This window comes from Zalophus californianus, chromosome 7 (genome assembly GCF_009762305.2).
Source record: "Zalophus californianus isolate mZalCal1 chromosome 7, mZalCal1.pri.v2, whole genome shotgun sequence".
In the NCBI taxonomy this organism is placed as follows: Eukaryota; Metazoa; Chordata; class Mammalia; order Carnivora; family Otariidae; genus Zalophus; species Zalophus californianus.
Window position 1 is genome coordinate 23,063,994 of NC_045601.1, and position 13,337 is coordinate 23,077,330.

The window sequence follows — 13,337 nt, forward strand, 5'->3', positions numbered from 1 at the left end:
AGTCATATCCTCCAACGAAATATCTCACTCCTTTCACAGCACTCAAAGACATTGGGAAAATTTTAAATGTGAATGCGAAATTGTGTTTGGAATATCTCTCCTTTGGTGGCAATGGGTGCCAAAAATGACTCTGCGTGGGTTTGGTTACCATAAAAAGAAATCTCACAGAATGAAATAACTGGCTGTTTGTTTTTTTTTTTTATGAGGATTGCTCTAATATTACATTTTTTAAACATATCAATTGATTGGGAAAACTGGAAATTTACTTTTAACTTTTAACATACATTTATTCAGAATGTGAAAAATGAGATGTATCTCCGCAACAGAGAAGTAATATGGCTATAATGAACCACATTTCTGTGGATTTTATAGCGCCAAGTAGATCTCTATTGAGAAAATGCAACTAAAGCTGCAGGTATATAGAAGAGTACATTTGATGGGTTGTAATAATATTATGAGGTCCAAAGAAACTATTTCCCTATTAATAAGCATTTTCATACATTTAAACAATAAAACACAAGCTCAGGAATTTACCATTGCTGGTAGTTAGATTGCTCAGGAGAAGTATCACCTAACAAGAAAAGACGAATGTTATCATCACATCTTGGATTCAACTTTGAAAGCCTTGAGATTTTAAAAGTGAATTCTTTCCCTTACTGGAAGTTGAGAAGAGCAGCAAAGAGACTTTAGAACACTCCCAAATCCTGTTTAGTTTTAAAAAGACAAACACACTATGCCCAGTAATAGATCTATGCTACACACAATTTATGTGGCAGATTTTTTTCCCATTTCCAAGATAAAACAACTGTACACAAGAGATTAATGAAAAGAGTCCACATTTTTAATGGTTTAAGAATATGATCAGTATATTCCTCTAAGGACCCATCACTCATGTTTTTTCCCTTCTATTTGTCTCCATATACCTCAGAAACTGCAAGAAGGAAAGTGATTTTATGGATAGCAGTTATTTGAAGCCTCTCCAAGGCTGGTGTTGAAGAGAAATACTATATTTTCAACTATGTTTAAAATCTAATGTAAGAGGTGCATGTGAAATAGGAATGGTTTCCAATTCCCTCTTGATATTCTTAAGCTTTTCACTGAAGTGAAAAGTTAGACATTGAGGTTCAGAGGACGGTAGACCAGAGGGATCTCCAGTCCTGCTGAGACCTCTAGCTCAGACAGACAGAATGTATGAACTCCTGTATGACCTGGAGTAGGGAGCATATTTCAAGCGATCATCCAGTTTCATGATAAAATGGTAGGACATCTTAGGCAGGCTTGTCTTTAGAAATTGAAAAGGAAGAGGTTTCCCCGACAGAAGCTATTTGCATATTGAGTCAATGTATTTTTTGACTGGGATCAAAGTTTTGAATTTTAAAATTTTCTGGATAATAAATGCTGTTGGAATATAGGATGGCCCTAGTGAATATCAGCAAAATTGATTTTTTAAAATAAAATAGTAGATTTGACTTTTTCTGATTAGGCTCTTTTCCTAAAATTTAAAGCCCACAATTAACTAAACGTTCTAGGTAATTTTTGTTCTGACCATGAAATACCGGCTTTTGAATCTTCTGTATGTCACTTTTCTTCATCTTCTGGTTCATTCTTTAATAGCAAAATAGTATTGCCTTTGTGTGAATTTAATTTGTGCATCTCTTTTTTACAATATGTTCTTAATGAATAAAAATTCTATATGTATTGTTTAGGGTATAATGGTTTTAATTTACTACTGTATACCACAGAAATTAAATCTGTCTGATTTATAAAGATATTACCTCATTGCTAAATGAAAACATATTCTATTTACTTACTAAATATATTATTCCAATCCTGTTTTTCATAAAATTCTATGTAATTGTTTAATTTGAGGTCAGTATTTTAAGCAAAATTATATATTCTGGGTAAACCAATGAATGGGAAGTGACCATACGCCTAATTTTCGCTTGTGAGCTGCTTCTTCCTTTCCTTAAAAAGAAATGCTATTCAAAGAACAAAATAAAACAATTGTTTGTCATGATAATTTGTCATGTTCTCACAAGAAGCTGTCCTCATAATACTGTTCTTAAATACTTTATATTTTTACAATGTATAAATACCTTACATCTACATAATATACAGATTTTGAACATTATTTAAATTATGGATTTGTGTGATTTCTAGGAAGTGGCATTTTGAGGCCACTTTCTATAGTACAGCCATGCAAAATCCATATATTCTCCCAGGACCATGAAAAATTTAAGCACTGGACATACTGACATCCAAGGGACAATATTTAGGAGAAAGTATTATTGAAGATGTATTATTTTAAGTTATGATAAAACTTACTAGCAGAGGTGGATGGGAGAGGTGAGACCCTGTAGGCTTGGAGGTGAGCCAAACCTGGGTTTGATTTTGGTTCTGACAGTCAGCCGCCCTAAGGATCATTCTCCATTGTCAAATAGGTGTAATTAACACTTACAGGGTTGTCATGAAGAGCCAATAAGGTAACGCATATGAAGCTCTGTGCCAGTATCTGGCATATGGTAAATGCGCAATAAACAACAAACATTATCATTGTTATTGCTAGCGATGGAGCTGCATACACAGGTCAATATCATGTAAAATATTACATGTGAAAAGTAACTTAGAAATTATTCAGTTCAAGCTCTGACTGCTAATTAAGGAAAGGCTCACAAATGTTCCTGTCGAATTGAAAATACACTGTACTTCCATCTTAGAGGGGGCTATTCACCATTAAAAGTCTAACAGTGGTTGTGTCTACATAAACCTTAAATATTTAGTTCATTAGAGAAAAAACTCAGCCAATTTGGGTTTGACATTGCATATTCTTGTTAGCATAGCTGCTTTAACTGACTGAAGTAAATTTGCATTGCAGTATTATAAGGTCATTACTTCTTTCAGTTTTTGTCTTATTACCTATAAAGGGATGCAGAGGAAGATCACTGTGGGGGAAGAATTCAGTCCTATAGTAAAACTTTCCAGCAAACCAAAGTTGATATGCTTGTTGTGTAGTTTTTCCAGCTACTGCTTTACAAATCTCTGGCTCTTAGCAGAAGGAACTTTTGATTACAGATGTCTTGCTACAAATATCTGGGGGCTACTGATTTCTCACCCAAAAGACTCATTGTTTCTTTGGCTCAGGTCATGATCTAGGCGTTGTGAGATCAAGCCCAGAGTTGGGCTCCACTCAGCAGGGAGTCTGCTTGAGATTCTTTCCCTCTGCCCCTCCCTCTGCTACCCACCCCCCGCTTGTGCTCTCTCTCTCTCTCTCTCTCTCCCTAAAAAAGAAAGAAAACAAAACAAAAGAAAAATAAACAAAAAGAAAAATTACCCAAAATCATAAAGTAAAAGGTAGAAATTTCTTTCCTGCCCCTTCTTCTGACTCCCTGATTCTACTTCTGCAATTTAATTTAACTAGAGTTAAAAGCTGTTTGGCATCCCTGTAGAAATTTTCTGTTTATCACGTGTTTCTCTTATACACAAATAGGATTATCAAATGCATCCTAGGGTGCAATGAGTTTTTGTTTTTTGTTTTTTTAACATTCAATGTTACTATCTTCTGGATGAGTTCCTATATGGGTACTTAATGCTGTACTTTATTTTTTTAAATGGCTGAGTTTATGACGGAGCCATATTTTATTTAAGCTGTCCTTGTATGCATATCTTTATGCACTTGTGCAGGTACATCTGTAAGGATAAATTTCCAGAAATGGAATTTCTGGGCCAAAGGATATGTGCTTGCTTACTTTGATAAGCACTGCCACATTGCCTATCAGGGAAACATCCCAATTTTCATCATAATTGATAGAGTTGAGCACTGAAGTTCTTAGAATCCTCTGGGTATGACAATGGCCATTCACTTATGGAAGATGAGTATACACTTAAAATCTAACTGTTTCTAAGTTGTCAATTTTCCCTGAGCCATTCACAGTCATTTGCAGAACTCCTTGATTTGTTGTGATGTAAATTTAAATGTGCAAACCTATAGGTTCAGTTAAAAAAACCCCACTATTAGGGGCGCCTCGGTGGCTCAGTCAGTTAAGTGTCTGACTTTGACTCAGGTCATGATCTCAAAATCCCGGGATTGAGCCCAGCCCCTGCTCAGTGGGGAGTATGCTTGTCCCTCTCCCTCTGCCTCTCCCCCCACCCTTGCTCTCTGTCTCTCAAATAAATAAATAAATAAATAAATAAATAAATAAATAAATAAAATCTTTAAGAAATATTTAAGGAATTGGAACCAGGCTAACTGTGTCAAAAAACTAAGATGTTTTGATATAATAATCTTATATATTAGAAAATACTACTCTAAATTTTTAATAATTTTTTCTCTCTCAGTTGTTTTTGGACACAGTGTCAATATAAAGCTTACTGCTTTAGGGTAGTATTCAGAACAGTCACTGGTTAATCTTTTTTTCTTTAGGGCGCATTACATTGTTAGCGCCATTATATACATGAACATTAAATTGACCTTTATATAGGGCAGTGTTGTGGTTTCATGGAACAATTTTTCCTAACTGTGTTTATTTTCTACCCAGGAAGCGTCAAGACAATCATGTCCATGAGAATGCTAAACCATTCAGGTAATCATTACATTTTTAAACTGTCCCCAAAATATGTTTTGTTTTTCATATTATGAAGGTTTTATAATTGTTTATTTGGATGTACTTTCCTGCCTTTTCCAAAGTTGTGGGACAATCTTAATTCTTACAGCCTTAGTCTAGCTCTTCTAATCACTGGTTTTAATCTATGAAATATATCTGTATTGTGTGTTAATATAAATATAGGTACATGTAAAATATATTTTAAGTAATATATTTTACATATGTCTATTTTATTTTACATATAAAATATATTTGTACATATATTAATCTATAAAATATGTCCATATAGGGAAATATGTAGTACACTTAAGGATGCAAGTCATACAACTTGGTTAGAAATAGCTCCATGTTTATTTAGTGAAGGTTTTTAAAAATCTTATGATTTTATAAATAATATCTGTCAAAAGCTTTCTTTTAAATACTTTTCTAACCAAAATTAAGGAGTATTTAAAAGGATGACCAAAATTAAAGCACTGAAGAAATTTATGCTTATGACTTAATGCCATGTTTGAAATTAATATCCTTTAATTGTGGAACTAATGTAACAGCTATAAAAAGTATTCCTTGGAAGGGTGCCTGGGTGGCAGAGTCAGTTGAGCCTCCGACTCATGGTTTTCTCTCAGGTTGCAGTCTCAGGGTCATTAGATCAAGTCCCACATCGAGCTCTGCACTCAAAATGGAGTCTGCTTGAGATTCTCTCTCCCTTTCCATCTGCCCCCCCCCACTCATACTCTCTCTAAAGTAAATAAATGAATCTTTTTAAAAAAAATATTCCTTAGAGTAAAAATCATTTTCAGTTTATCCAATGTCAGGCTGTCTATTTGGGATTGGTTTTGGTTTCTAACTCGATAACTATTATGATGATCTCTTTGTGTTTCTTTTTCTTTCAGATCATTTTATCTTAATGAAACTGGCAACTGAACTTTGCTCTAGTTGATGGGCAAAATTTCTCCTAGACTATTCATCACAATTTCATGCTAGTTGAAAATATTCAAATGCCATAAGAAATCTTTATAGATTTGCACTTAGCTTTTGGATGGACATTTCTACAATGGAGAGAACTGTGTTATAGCCCTGGTCCAAGGACATTACCATCAAATGCCCATAAGACTACGGGGTGGGTGTGGAAGGTTCCAAAGAGAAGGAGCAATCAGCAAGTTTGCAGACACCCTGGAACATGGAAGTAAACAAGCTCTGAAAAGCACAGCTTTGGAGACACTCCATGAGTCTGCACGGCTTTCAAGTGAACTAGCACTTAAGACCTTGTAACAAAATGGACACCGGGGACACAGCTCTTGGACAAAAAGCTACCTCAAGGTCTGGAGAAACTGATAAGGCATCAGGTAGATGGAGACAGGAACAATCAGCTGTTATCAAGATGAGCACTTTTGGCAGCCAAGAAGGACAGCGGCAACCACAAATAGATCCTGAGCAAATTGGAGACACAGCATCAGCACAACTTTTTGGTTCTGGGAAACTGGCCTCACCTAGCGACGTGGCACAGCAAGTCACGGAGAAGCAATACCCACCGCACCGTCCGAGTCCTTACTCATGCCAACATTCACTCTCTTTCCCTCAGCACTCATTGCCACAGGGGGTCATGCACAGCAACAAGCCACATCAGAGCCTCGAAGGCCCTCCGTGGCTTTTCCCTGGCCCTTTGCCATCTGTTGCCTCCGAGGACTTATTTTCTTTTCCTATACATGGCCACAGTGGTGGTTACCCTAGAAAAAAGATTTCAAGTCTGAACCCTGCTTATAGCCAATACTCTCAGAAAAGTATCGAACAGTCAGAGGATGCTCACAAGAAAGAGCACAAACCCAAAAAGCCTGGCAAATACATTTGCCCCTACTGCAGCAGGGCATGTGCCAAACCAAGCGTACTGAAAAAACACATCAGGTCCCATACTGGTGAGCGGCCATATCCATGTATACCTTGTGGTTTCTCGTTTAAGACAAAGAGCAATTTGTACAAGCACAGGAAGTCACATGCCCATGCAATTAAGGCAGGATTAGTCCCTTTCACAGAGTCAGCTGTATCTAAATTGGACCTAGAGGCTGGTTTTATTGATGTAGAAGCAGAAATACATTCAGACGGTGAGCAGAGTACAGACACGGATGAGGAGAGCTCTTTGTTTGTTGAGGCTTCTGAGAAAATGAGTCCTGGGCCACCGGTCCCGTTGGATCTTGCCGGCAGAGGTGGCTACCATGGGTCACTGGAAGAATCACTGGGAGGTCCAATGAAAGTGCCGATTTTGATTATCCCCAAAAGTGGGATTCCTTTACCTAATGAAAGCTCTCAGTATATAGGCTCTGATATGCTACCAAATCCGTCTCTAAATCCTAAGCCTGATGATTCTCACACAGTGAAACAGAAACTTGCACTAAGACTGTCAGAGAAAAAAGGACAAGATTCTGAGCCATCTCTAAACCTTCTGAGCCCACACAGTAAAGGAAGCACTGACTCTGGTTACTTTTCTCGCTCAGAAAGTGCAGAGCAGCAAATAAGCCCTCCAAACACAAATGCAAAGTCTTATGAAGAAATCATCTTTGGAAAATACTGTCGGCTTAGTCCCAGAAATACACTCAGTGTTACAACGGCAAGCCAGGAGCGTGCCACAATGGGGAGGAAGGGCATGATGGAATCATTACCTCATGTAAACACCAGGCTAGATGTCAAGATGTTTGAAGATCCTGTTTCACAGCTGATCCCAAGCAAGGGAGAAATCGACCCCAGTCAAACAAGCATGCCGAAATCCACGAAATACAACAGCGAATCCAGACAACCCCAGACTATCCCGTCATCGATCAGGAATGAAGGAAAGCTGTTTCCTACGAATTTCCAAGGCAGCAACCCAATTCTCTTAGAAGCTCCTGTGGACTCTTCACCCCTCATTAGAAGCAACTCGATGCCAACTTCTTCGGCAACTAATCTAAGTATTCCTCCCTCTTTGAGAGGAAGTCACTCATTTGATGAAAGGATGACTGGTTCCGATGATGTGTTCTACCCAGGGACTGTAGGAATACCCCCTCAGCGCATGTTAAGAAGACAGGCTGCATTTGAGCTGCCTTCGGTACAAGAGGGGCACATGGAGGCGGAACACCATGGCAGAATGTCAAAGAGTATCACAGGCTTATCCTTGAAGGAAAAGAAATTGATTTCTGGGGACCGGATGGGGTATGACTATGATGTCTGCTGGAAACCCTACAAGAAGTGGGAAGACTCTGAGACACCAAAGCAAGGCTACAGGGACATTTCCTACTTAAGCTCTTTAAAACATGGGGGTGAATATTTTATGGATCCCTCGGTGCCATTGCAGGGAGTGCCAACCATGTTTGGAACTACATGTGAAAATAGAAAACGCCGGAAAGAGAAGAGTGTAGGAGATGAGGAAGACACCCCCATGATTTGTAGCAGCATTGTAGGCACTCCCATGGGCATAATGACCTCAGATTATGACCCCAAGCTGCAGATGCAGGAAGGAGTAAGAGGTGGATTTGCCATGTCTGGACATGAGAACCCTTCTCACGGTCACTCTGAGCGCTTTGACCCCTGTCGACCCCAACTCCAATCTGGAAGCCCATCTCTTGGGTCTGAGGAATCACCCTCGGCCACTGATTCAGACAAGATGTCAGATCTAGGGGGCAGGAAGCCTCCTGGAAATGTGATTTCTGTTATTCAGCACACAAACTCGCTGAGCCGACCCAACTCATTTGAAAGGTCTGAGTCTGCTGAACTGGTGGCTAGCGCACAGGATAAAGCCTCTTCGCCTTCCGAGACCTGTGACAGTGAGATTTCTGAAGCGCCGGTGAGTCCAGAGTGGGCTCCACCGGCAGACAGTGCCGAAAGTGGGGGGAAGCCCTCCCCTTCCCAGCAGGCTCAGCAGCAGTCCTACCCCGCACAGCCCAGGCTGGTCCGCCAGCACAACATTCAGGTTCCTGAGATTCGAGTGACTGAGGAGCCTGATAAACCAGAGAAGGAGAAAGACACCCAGAGTAAAGAGCTGGAAAAGCCTGTGGAGGAATTTCAGTGGCCCCAGAGAAGCGAGACCCTTTCCCAGCTCCCAGCTGAGAAGTTGCCACCCAAAAAGAAGCGTTTGCGCCTTGCAGATATGGAGCACTCTTCGGGGGAATCCAGCTTCGAATCCACAGGAACCGGCCTCTCCCGCAGCCCCAGTCAAGAAAGCAACTTGTCCCATAGCTCCAGTTTTTCAATGTCTTTCGAAAGAGAAGAAGCCATTAAGCTTGCTGCACCTCCTAAGCAAGATGAGTTTGGGAAGCATTCAGAGTTTTTGACTGTCCCTGCTGGTTCCTACTCGTTGTCTGTCCCGGGTCACCACCACCAAAAGGAGATGCGGCGCTGCTCGTCCGAGCAGATGCCTTGTCCTCACCCAACCGAGGTTCCAGAAATCCGGAGCAAATCCTTTGATTATGGGAATCTGTCCCATGCTCCAATGGCAGGGGCATCGGCCGCCACATTATCTCCCTCACGGGAGAGGAAGAAATGCTTTCTGGTGCGGCAGGCGTCCTTCAGCGGTTCTCCGGAGATCGCCCAGGGTGAGGCTGGGGCAGATCTGAGTGTGAAGCAGGAGCAGATGGAGCACCTGCACGCTGGCCTCAGGGCCGCGTGGCACCACGTCCCCCCCACCTCAGTGCTGCCTCCTCTCCAGGTGGAGGACCCCGGGAAGCAAGTTGTGGGGCCTTGTGGCCAGCTGAGCTCCGGGCCACTCCACCTGGCCCAACAACAGATCATGCACATGGACAGTCAGGAATCTCTGAGAAAGCCCTTGATACAACCAACATCCTACATTGCAAGCAAGCACTTGTCTGAGCAGCCGCACTTATTTCCACATCAAGAGACTATTCCGTTTTCTCCAATCCAGAATGCCTTGTTTCAGTTTCAATATCCTACCGTCTGTATGGTTCATTTACCAGCTCAGCAGCCTCCCTGGTGGCAGGCCCATTTCCCACATCCTCTTGTGCAGCACCCTCAAAAGAGCTACGGCAAGCCTCCTTTCCAGGCGGAAATCCATCCTCGCTATCCCTTGGAGCATGTTGCAGAGCACACTGGAAAGAAATCTGCTGATTATGTGCACACAAAAGAGCAGCCTTACCCATGTTATTCAGGAACATCAGGGCTACACTCAAAGAACATTCTTCCAAAGTTTCCATCAGACCAGAGCACCAAGTCACCCGATACTCCCTCCGAGCAGGTTCTGCAAGAAGATTTTGCGTCAGCAAATGCTGGGCCTTTACAGTCCTTACCAGGAACAGTGGTTCCCGTTAGGATCCAGACCCACGTCCCATCCTACGGGAGTGTCATGTACACAAGCATTTCTCAGATACTTGGGCAGAACAGTCCTGCAATTGTCATATGCAAAGTCGACGAGAATACTACCCAAAGAACACTGGTGACCAATGCGGCCATGCAAGGGATAGGACTCAACATTGCCCAGGTGTTGGGGCAGCATGCAGGCTTAGAAAAGTACCCCATCTGGAAAGTACCTCAGACCTTGCCCCTCGGCTTGGAATCCTCAATCCCCTTATGTTTACCTTCCACCTCTGACAGCGTGGCCACCCTGGGAGGTAGCAAGCGTATGCTTTCTCCAGCCAGCAGCTTAGAACTCTTCATGGAAACAAAGCAGCAGAAGAGGGTCAAAGAAGAAAAGATGTATGGACAGATCGTCGAGGAACTCAGTGCTGTGGAGCTAACCAGCTCAGACATCAAGAAGGATATGACACGCCCACAGAAACCCCAGCTGGTTCGACAAGGTTGTGCTTCCGAGCCAAAGGATGGCTTGCAGTCGGGGTCATCTTCCTTCTCCTCACTGTCCCCTTCCTCATCTCAAGACCATCCATCTGCCAGCATGCCCTTGAGGGAGCCATTCCCGCCCAACTCCAGGGCACCCTCTCTAGGCCAGAAGTCCAGTGGGCCTTCTGAAAGCAGAGAGTCTTCAGATGAACTTGATATTGATGAGACAGCATCTGATATGAGCATGAGCCCACAGAGCTCCTCGTTGCCTCCAGGAGACAGTCAGCTTGAAGAGCAAGGAAAGGGCCAGAAGCTGCCTGTTGGCATGCTGGTGCACATGGCCTCTGGCCCAAGCAGGAAAGTGGCAAACTCAACTCTTCTTTTCACGGATGTGGCCGATTTCCAGCAGATTCTTCAGTTCCCCAGTCTGCGGACGACAACTACTGTGAGTTGGTGCTTCTTGAATTATACAAAACCCAATTACGTGCAACAGGCCACCTTCAAATCCTCGGTTTATGCTTCATGGTGCATTAGTTCCTGTAACCCAAACCCATCAGGATTGAACACCAAGACCACTCTGGCTCTTCTGAGGTCCAAGCAAAAAATCACTGCAGAGATTTATACTCTGGCTGCTATGCACAGACCTGGAACTGGCAAGCTTACGTCATCAAGTGCTTGGAAGCAGTTTGCTCAGGTAATGGATACCATTTCTAAAAGCACTGTAGTGTGGATTTGCTTGCTGAGCAGAATACAGAGGGAAGGACATAAGGTCTGAAACATACAAGTGAAATGAAGGTCAGAGTTGGGGGGAACCCTCCGTGACACTGATTTCCCTTCCCTAGTAAGAGAAGAAGCTGCTGACCATGCACTGGGTCTTGGGGAAGTCTCTCCTTCATCCAGGTGCCCCGGAATTCTACCACTGGGACCAATTCCTTTGGGTTCGTCTCCTTTCTGGCCTGTGTTAGTGCCTAGCAGATCCAGTTTTCTCTTGATATGAGGAATTCAGGGGATTGTGAAATTTGGATACGGGACGTAGAACATTGTCAATATGGGAATGGACACTGAACGGAAAGATCCGGAAGGAGGTGTGCAGGTGTCAGAAGTGAACTTCGCAAACTCCAGAGGGCGTGTTCCCATTGACAATCCTTTATACCAAAATTTACTTTCTCTATTTCTCTCCCAAAACTCATTTTTCTGGGTGGTTATCTGATTTGTTCCTACATGAACAATATTTCACACGTAAAATTACAAAAATACTAATGGGGCACTTTGGAATTCTTGCTAAATTATTAATGAAAGAAATAGAGGGTTTCAAAATTTATTCTACTTAATCCAGTTACCATTTCCCTTCAACAATTTTTGAAAATATGTCCTTAATTGATAATTGTTTTCATTGCTACTTCAGAATATAGAACATGTTTTCTGTTTTTATTAGTACTGCACCGAATAAGTGACAACAGGGGAGGATTATTTTTTAACAAAATGTTGGATAATTCCATACAAGCTGTCATTCTTCTCGGAATTTTATCCTTAGCATCCCTGATTTTATGTAAACGGGCTATGACCTTTTAGAATGGAATTTAGACTAATTTTCAGAGATCAGAGAAGAGTGGAATGTGTGGGTTTCTCCTATGTCCTAGAGAAACCATATGAAATGATTCTCTCTTTTGTCCTACAGATGAAACCTGATGCATCCTTTTTATTTGGCAGCAAACTAGAAAGAAAACTAGTTGGAAATATCTTAAAGGAAAGGGGGAAAGGAGATATTCATGGAGATAAAGATATCGGATCCAAACAAACGGAGCCAATCCGAATTAAAATCTTTGAAGGAGGGTAAGGAAACATACGTGCATGTGTGAAACATTCGGTTCTAAGTCAGAGCAAATGGTCACAAATGTACACATGGAAAAAATAGTATCTACTCTGGTTGGAAGTATAAGGTGAATTCCTTCTCTATTCACATTTCTGACGTCTGGCTGGTAATAGATAATGAGTTCATGTCCTTGCTTTCAATGGCTTACTCTCAGTGAAAATGTCCCTGTTACATAAGGTTTGAGCTTCTGCTTTAAATTTTCACACCTCTCATGCACTATGAAATCAACTAAATTGATAGACTCTTGATGTCATCTAAGCTTGTTCATTCTTTAATATTATCTTTATGGACTTTTTTTGGTATGTAATATTAATGGGCATATTTTATTCTGTGTTTACAAAAATGCAATCATGTGCACTCATGTATAATCTTAGGAACTAGTTAATTTGATGGTTCATTTTATTGCCTTTAGTATTACCTAAACTCCAGACTTTGTCGGGAATTCATGAGTTCCATCAGTGTCCTGTTTCTGTCCCAGGATCCAAGCCAGGGTACCACACTGCATTTAGTTGTCATGTTTTCTTTGTCTCTTCCAGTTTGTGGCAGTCTCTCTGTCTTTGGAAATTTCTTTTTAAATGTTGAATCTCGAGTTGTAGAAACACAAGTGGTAAAGTCCAAAGACTTTGATATCTGTACAGTAAAGAAAAATTATACATATGTGTAACATCCAGTTTTAGATTTCAATAGAAATATATTTTCAGTGCAGTCACATGAGAGAAAAACTCCAACTTATGCTATTAAAATTTTAAAATATTAAAGCATATTAACCACATTTGGGGGATTATGTTGTAACTAGCCTTATTTCTATAATAGATCTATAATTTACATGTTTCCATGAACATGAATTTATTCCAGTTACATTTGGAAGACAGAATAATGTTATCTATTTGATTAGAAAATGTTGAATGTTTACTGATATGAAATATCTATTTCCCATGTAGATTCACCAGTTTGGAGATGAATTATTAAAGTTGTTTTCCTCTTAGTGTTGGCCCCTCTGCAATGTCTAGTATTTTCACCACTGAAACCACAGTTGCATGGAGTCTTAAAGCATGTCTTGATATTTTTTTGACATCCTTCATCTTTTAACACAAATGAGAGAAATACAGATT

At 41.0% G+C, this 13,337-nt stretch overlaps 1 protein-coding gene across 5 annotated transcripts in view; it reads left to right on the forward strand.

The window, feature by feature from the left end:
• HIVEP2 (HIVEP zinc finger 2) overlaps positions 1-13,337 on the forward strand; it is a 205,601-nt gene that overhangs the window by 175,898 nt on the left and 16,366 nt on the right. For all 5 annotated transcript variants that reach the window (XM_027601253.2, XM_027601256.2, XM_027601254.2 and 2 more), the window contains 3 exons: positions 4,536-4,580; positions 5,492-11,046; positions 12,031-12,185. In XM_027601253.2, coding sequence (XP_027457054.2) covers positions 5,875-11,046; positions 12,031-12,185 — 5,327 coding nt within the window. In that variant the 5' untranslated portion in view covers positions 4,536-4,580; positions 5,492-5,874. The remainder of the gene's footprint in view (positions 1-4,535; positions 4,581-5,491; positions 11,047-12,030; positions 12,186-13,337) is intronic.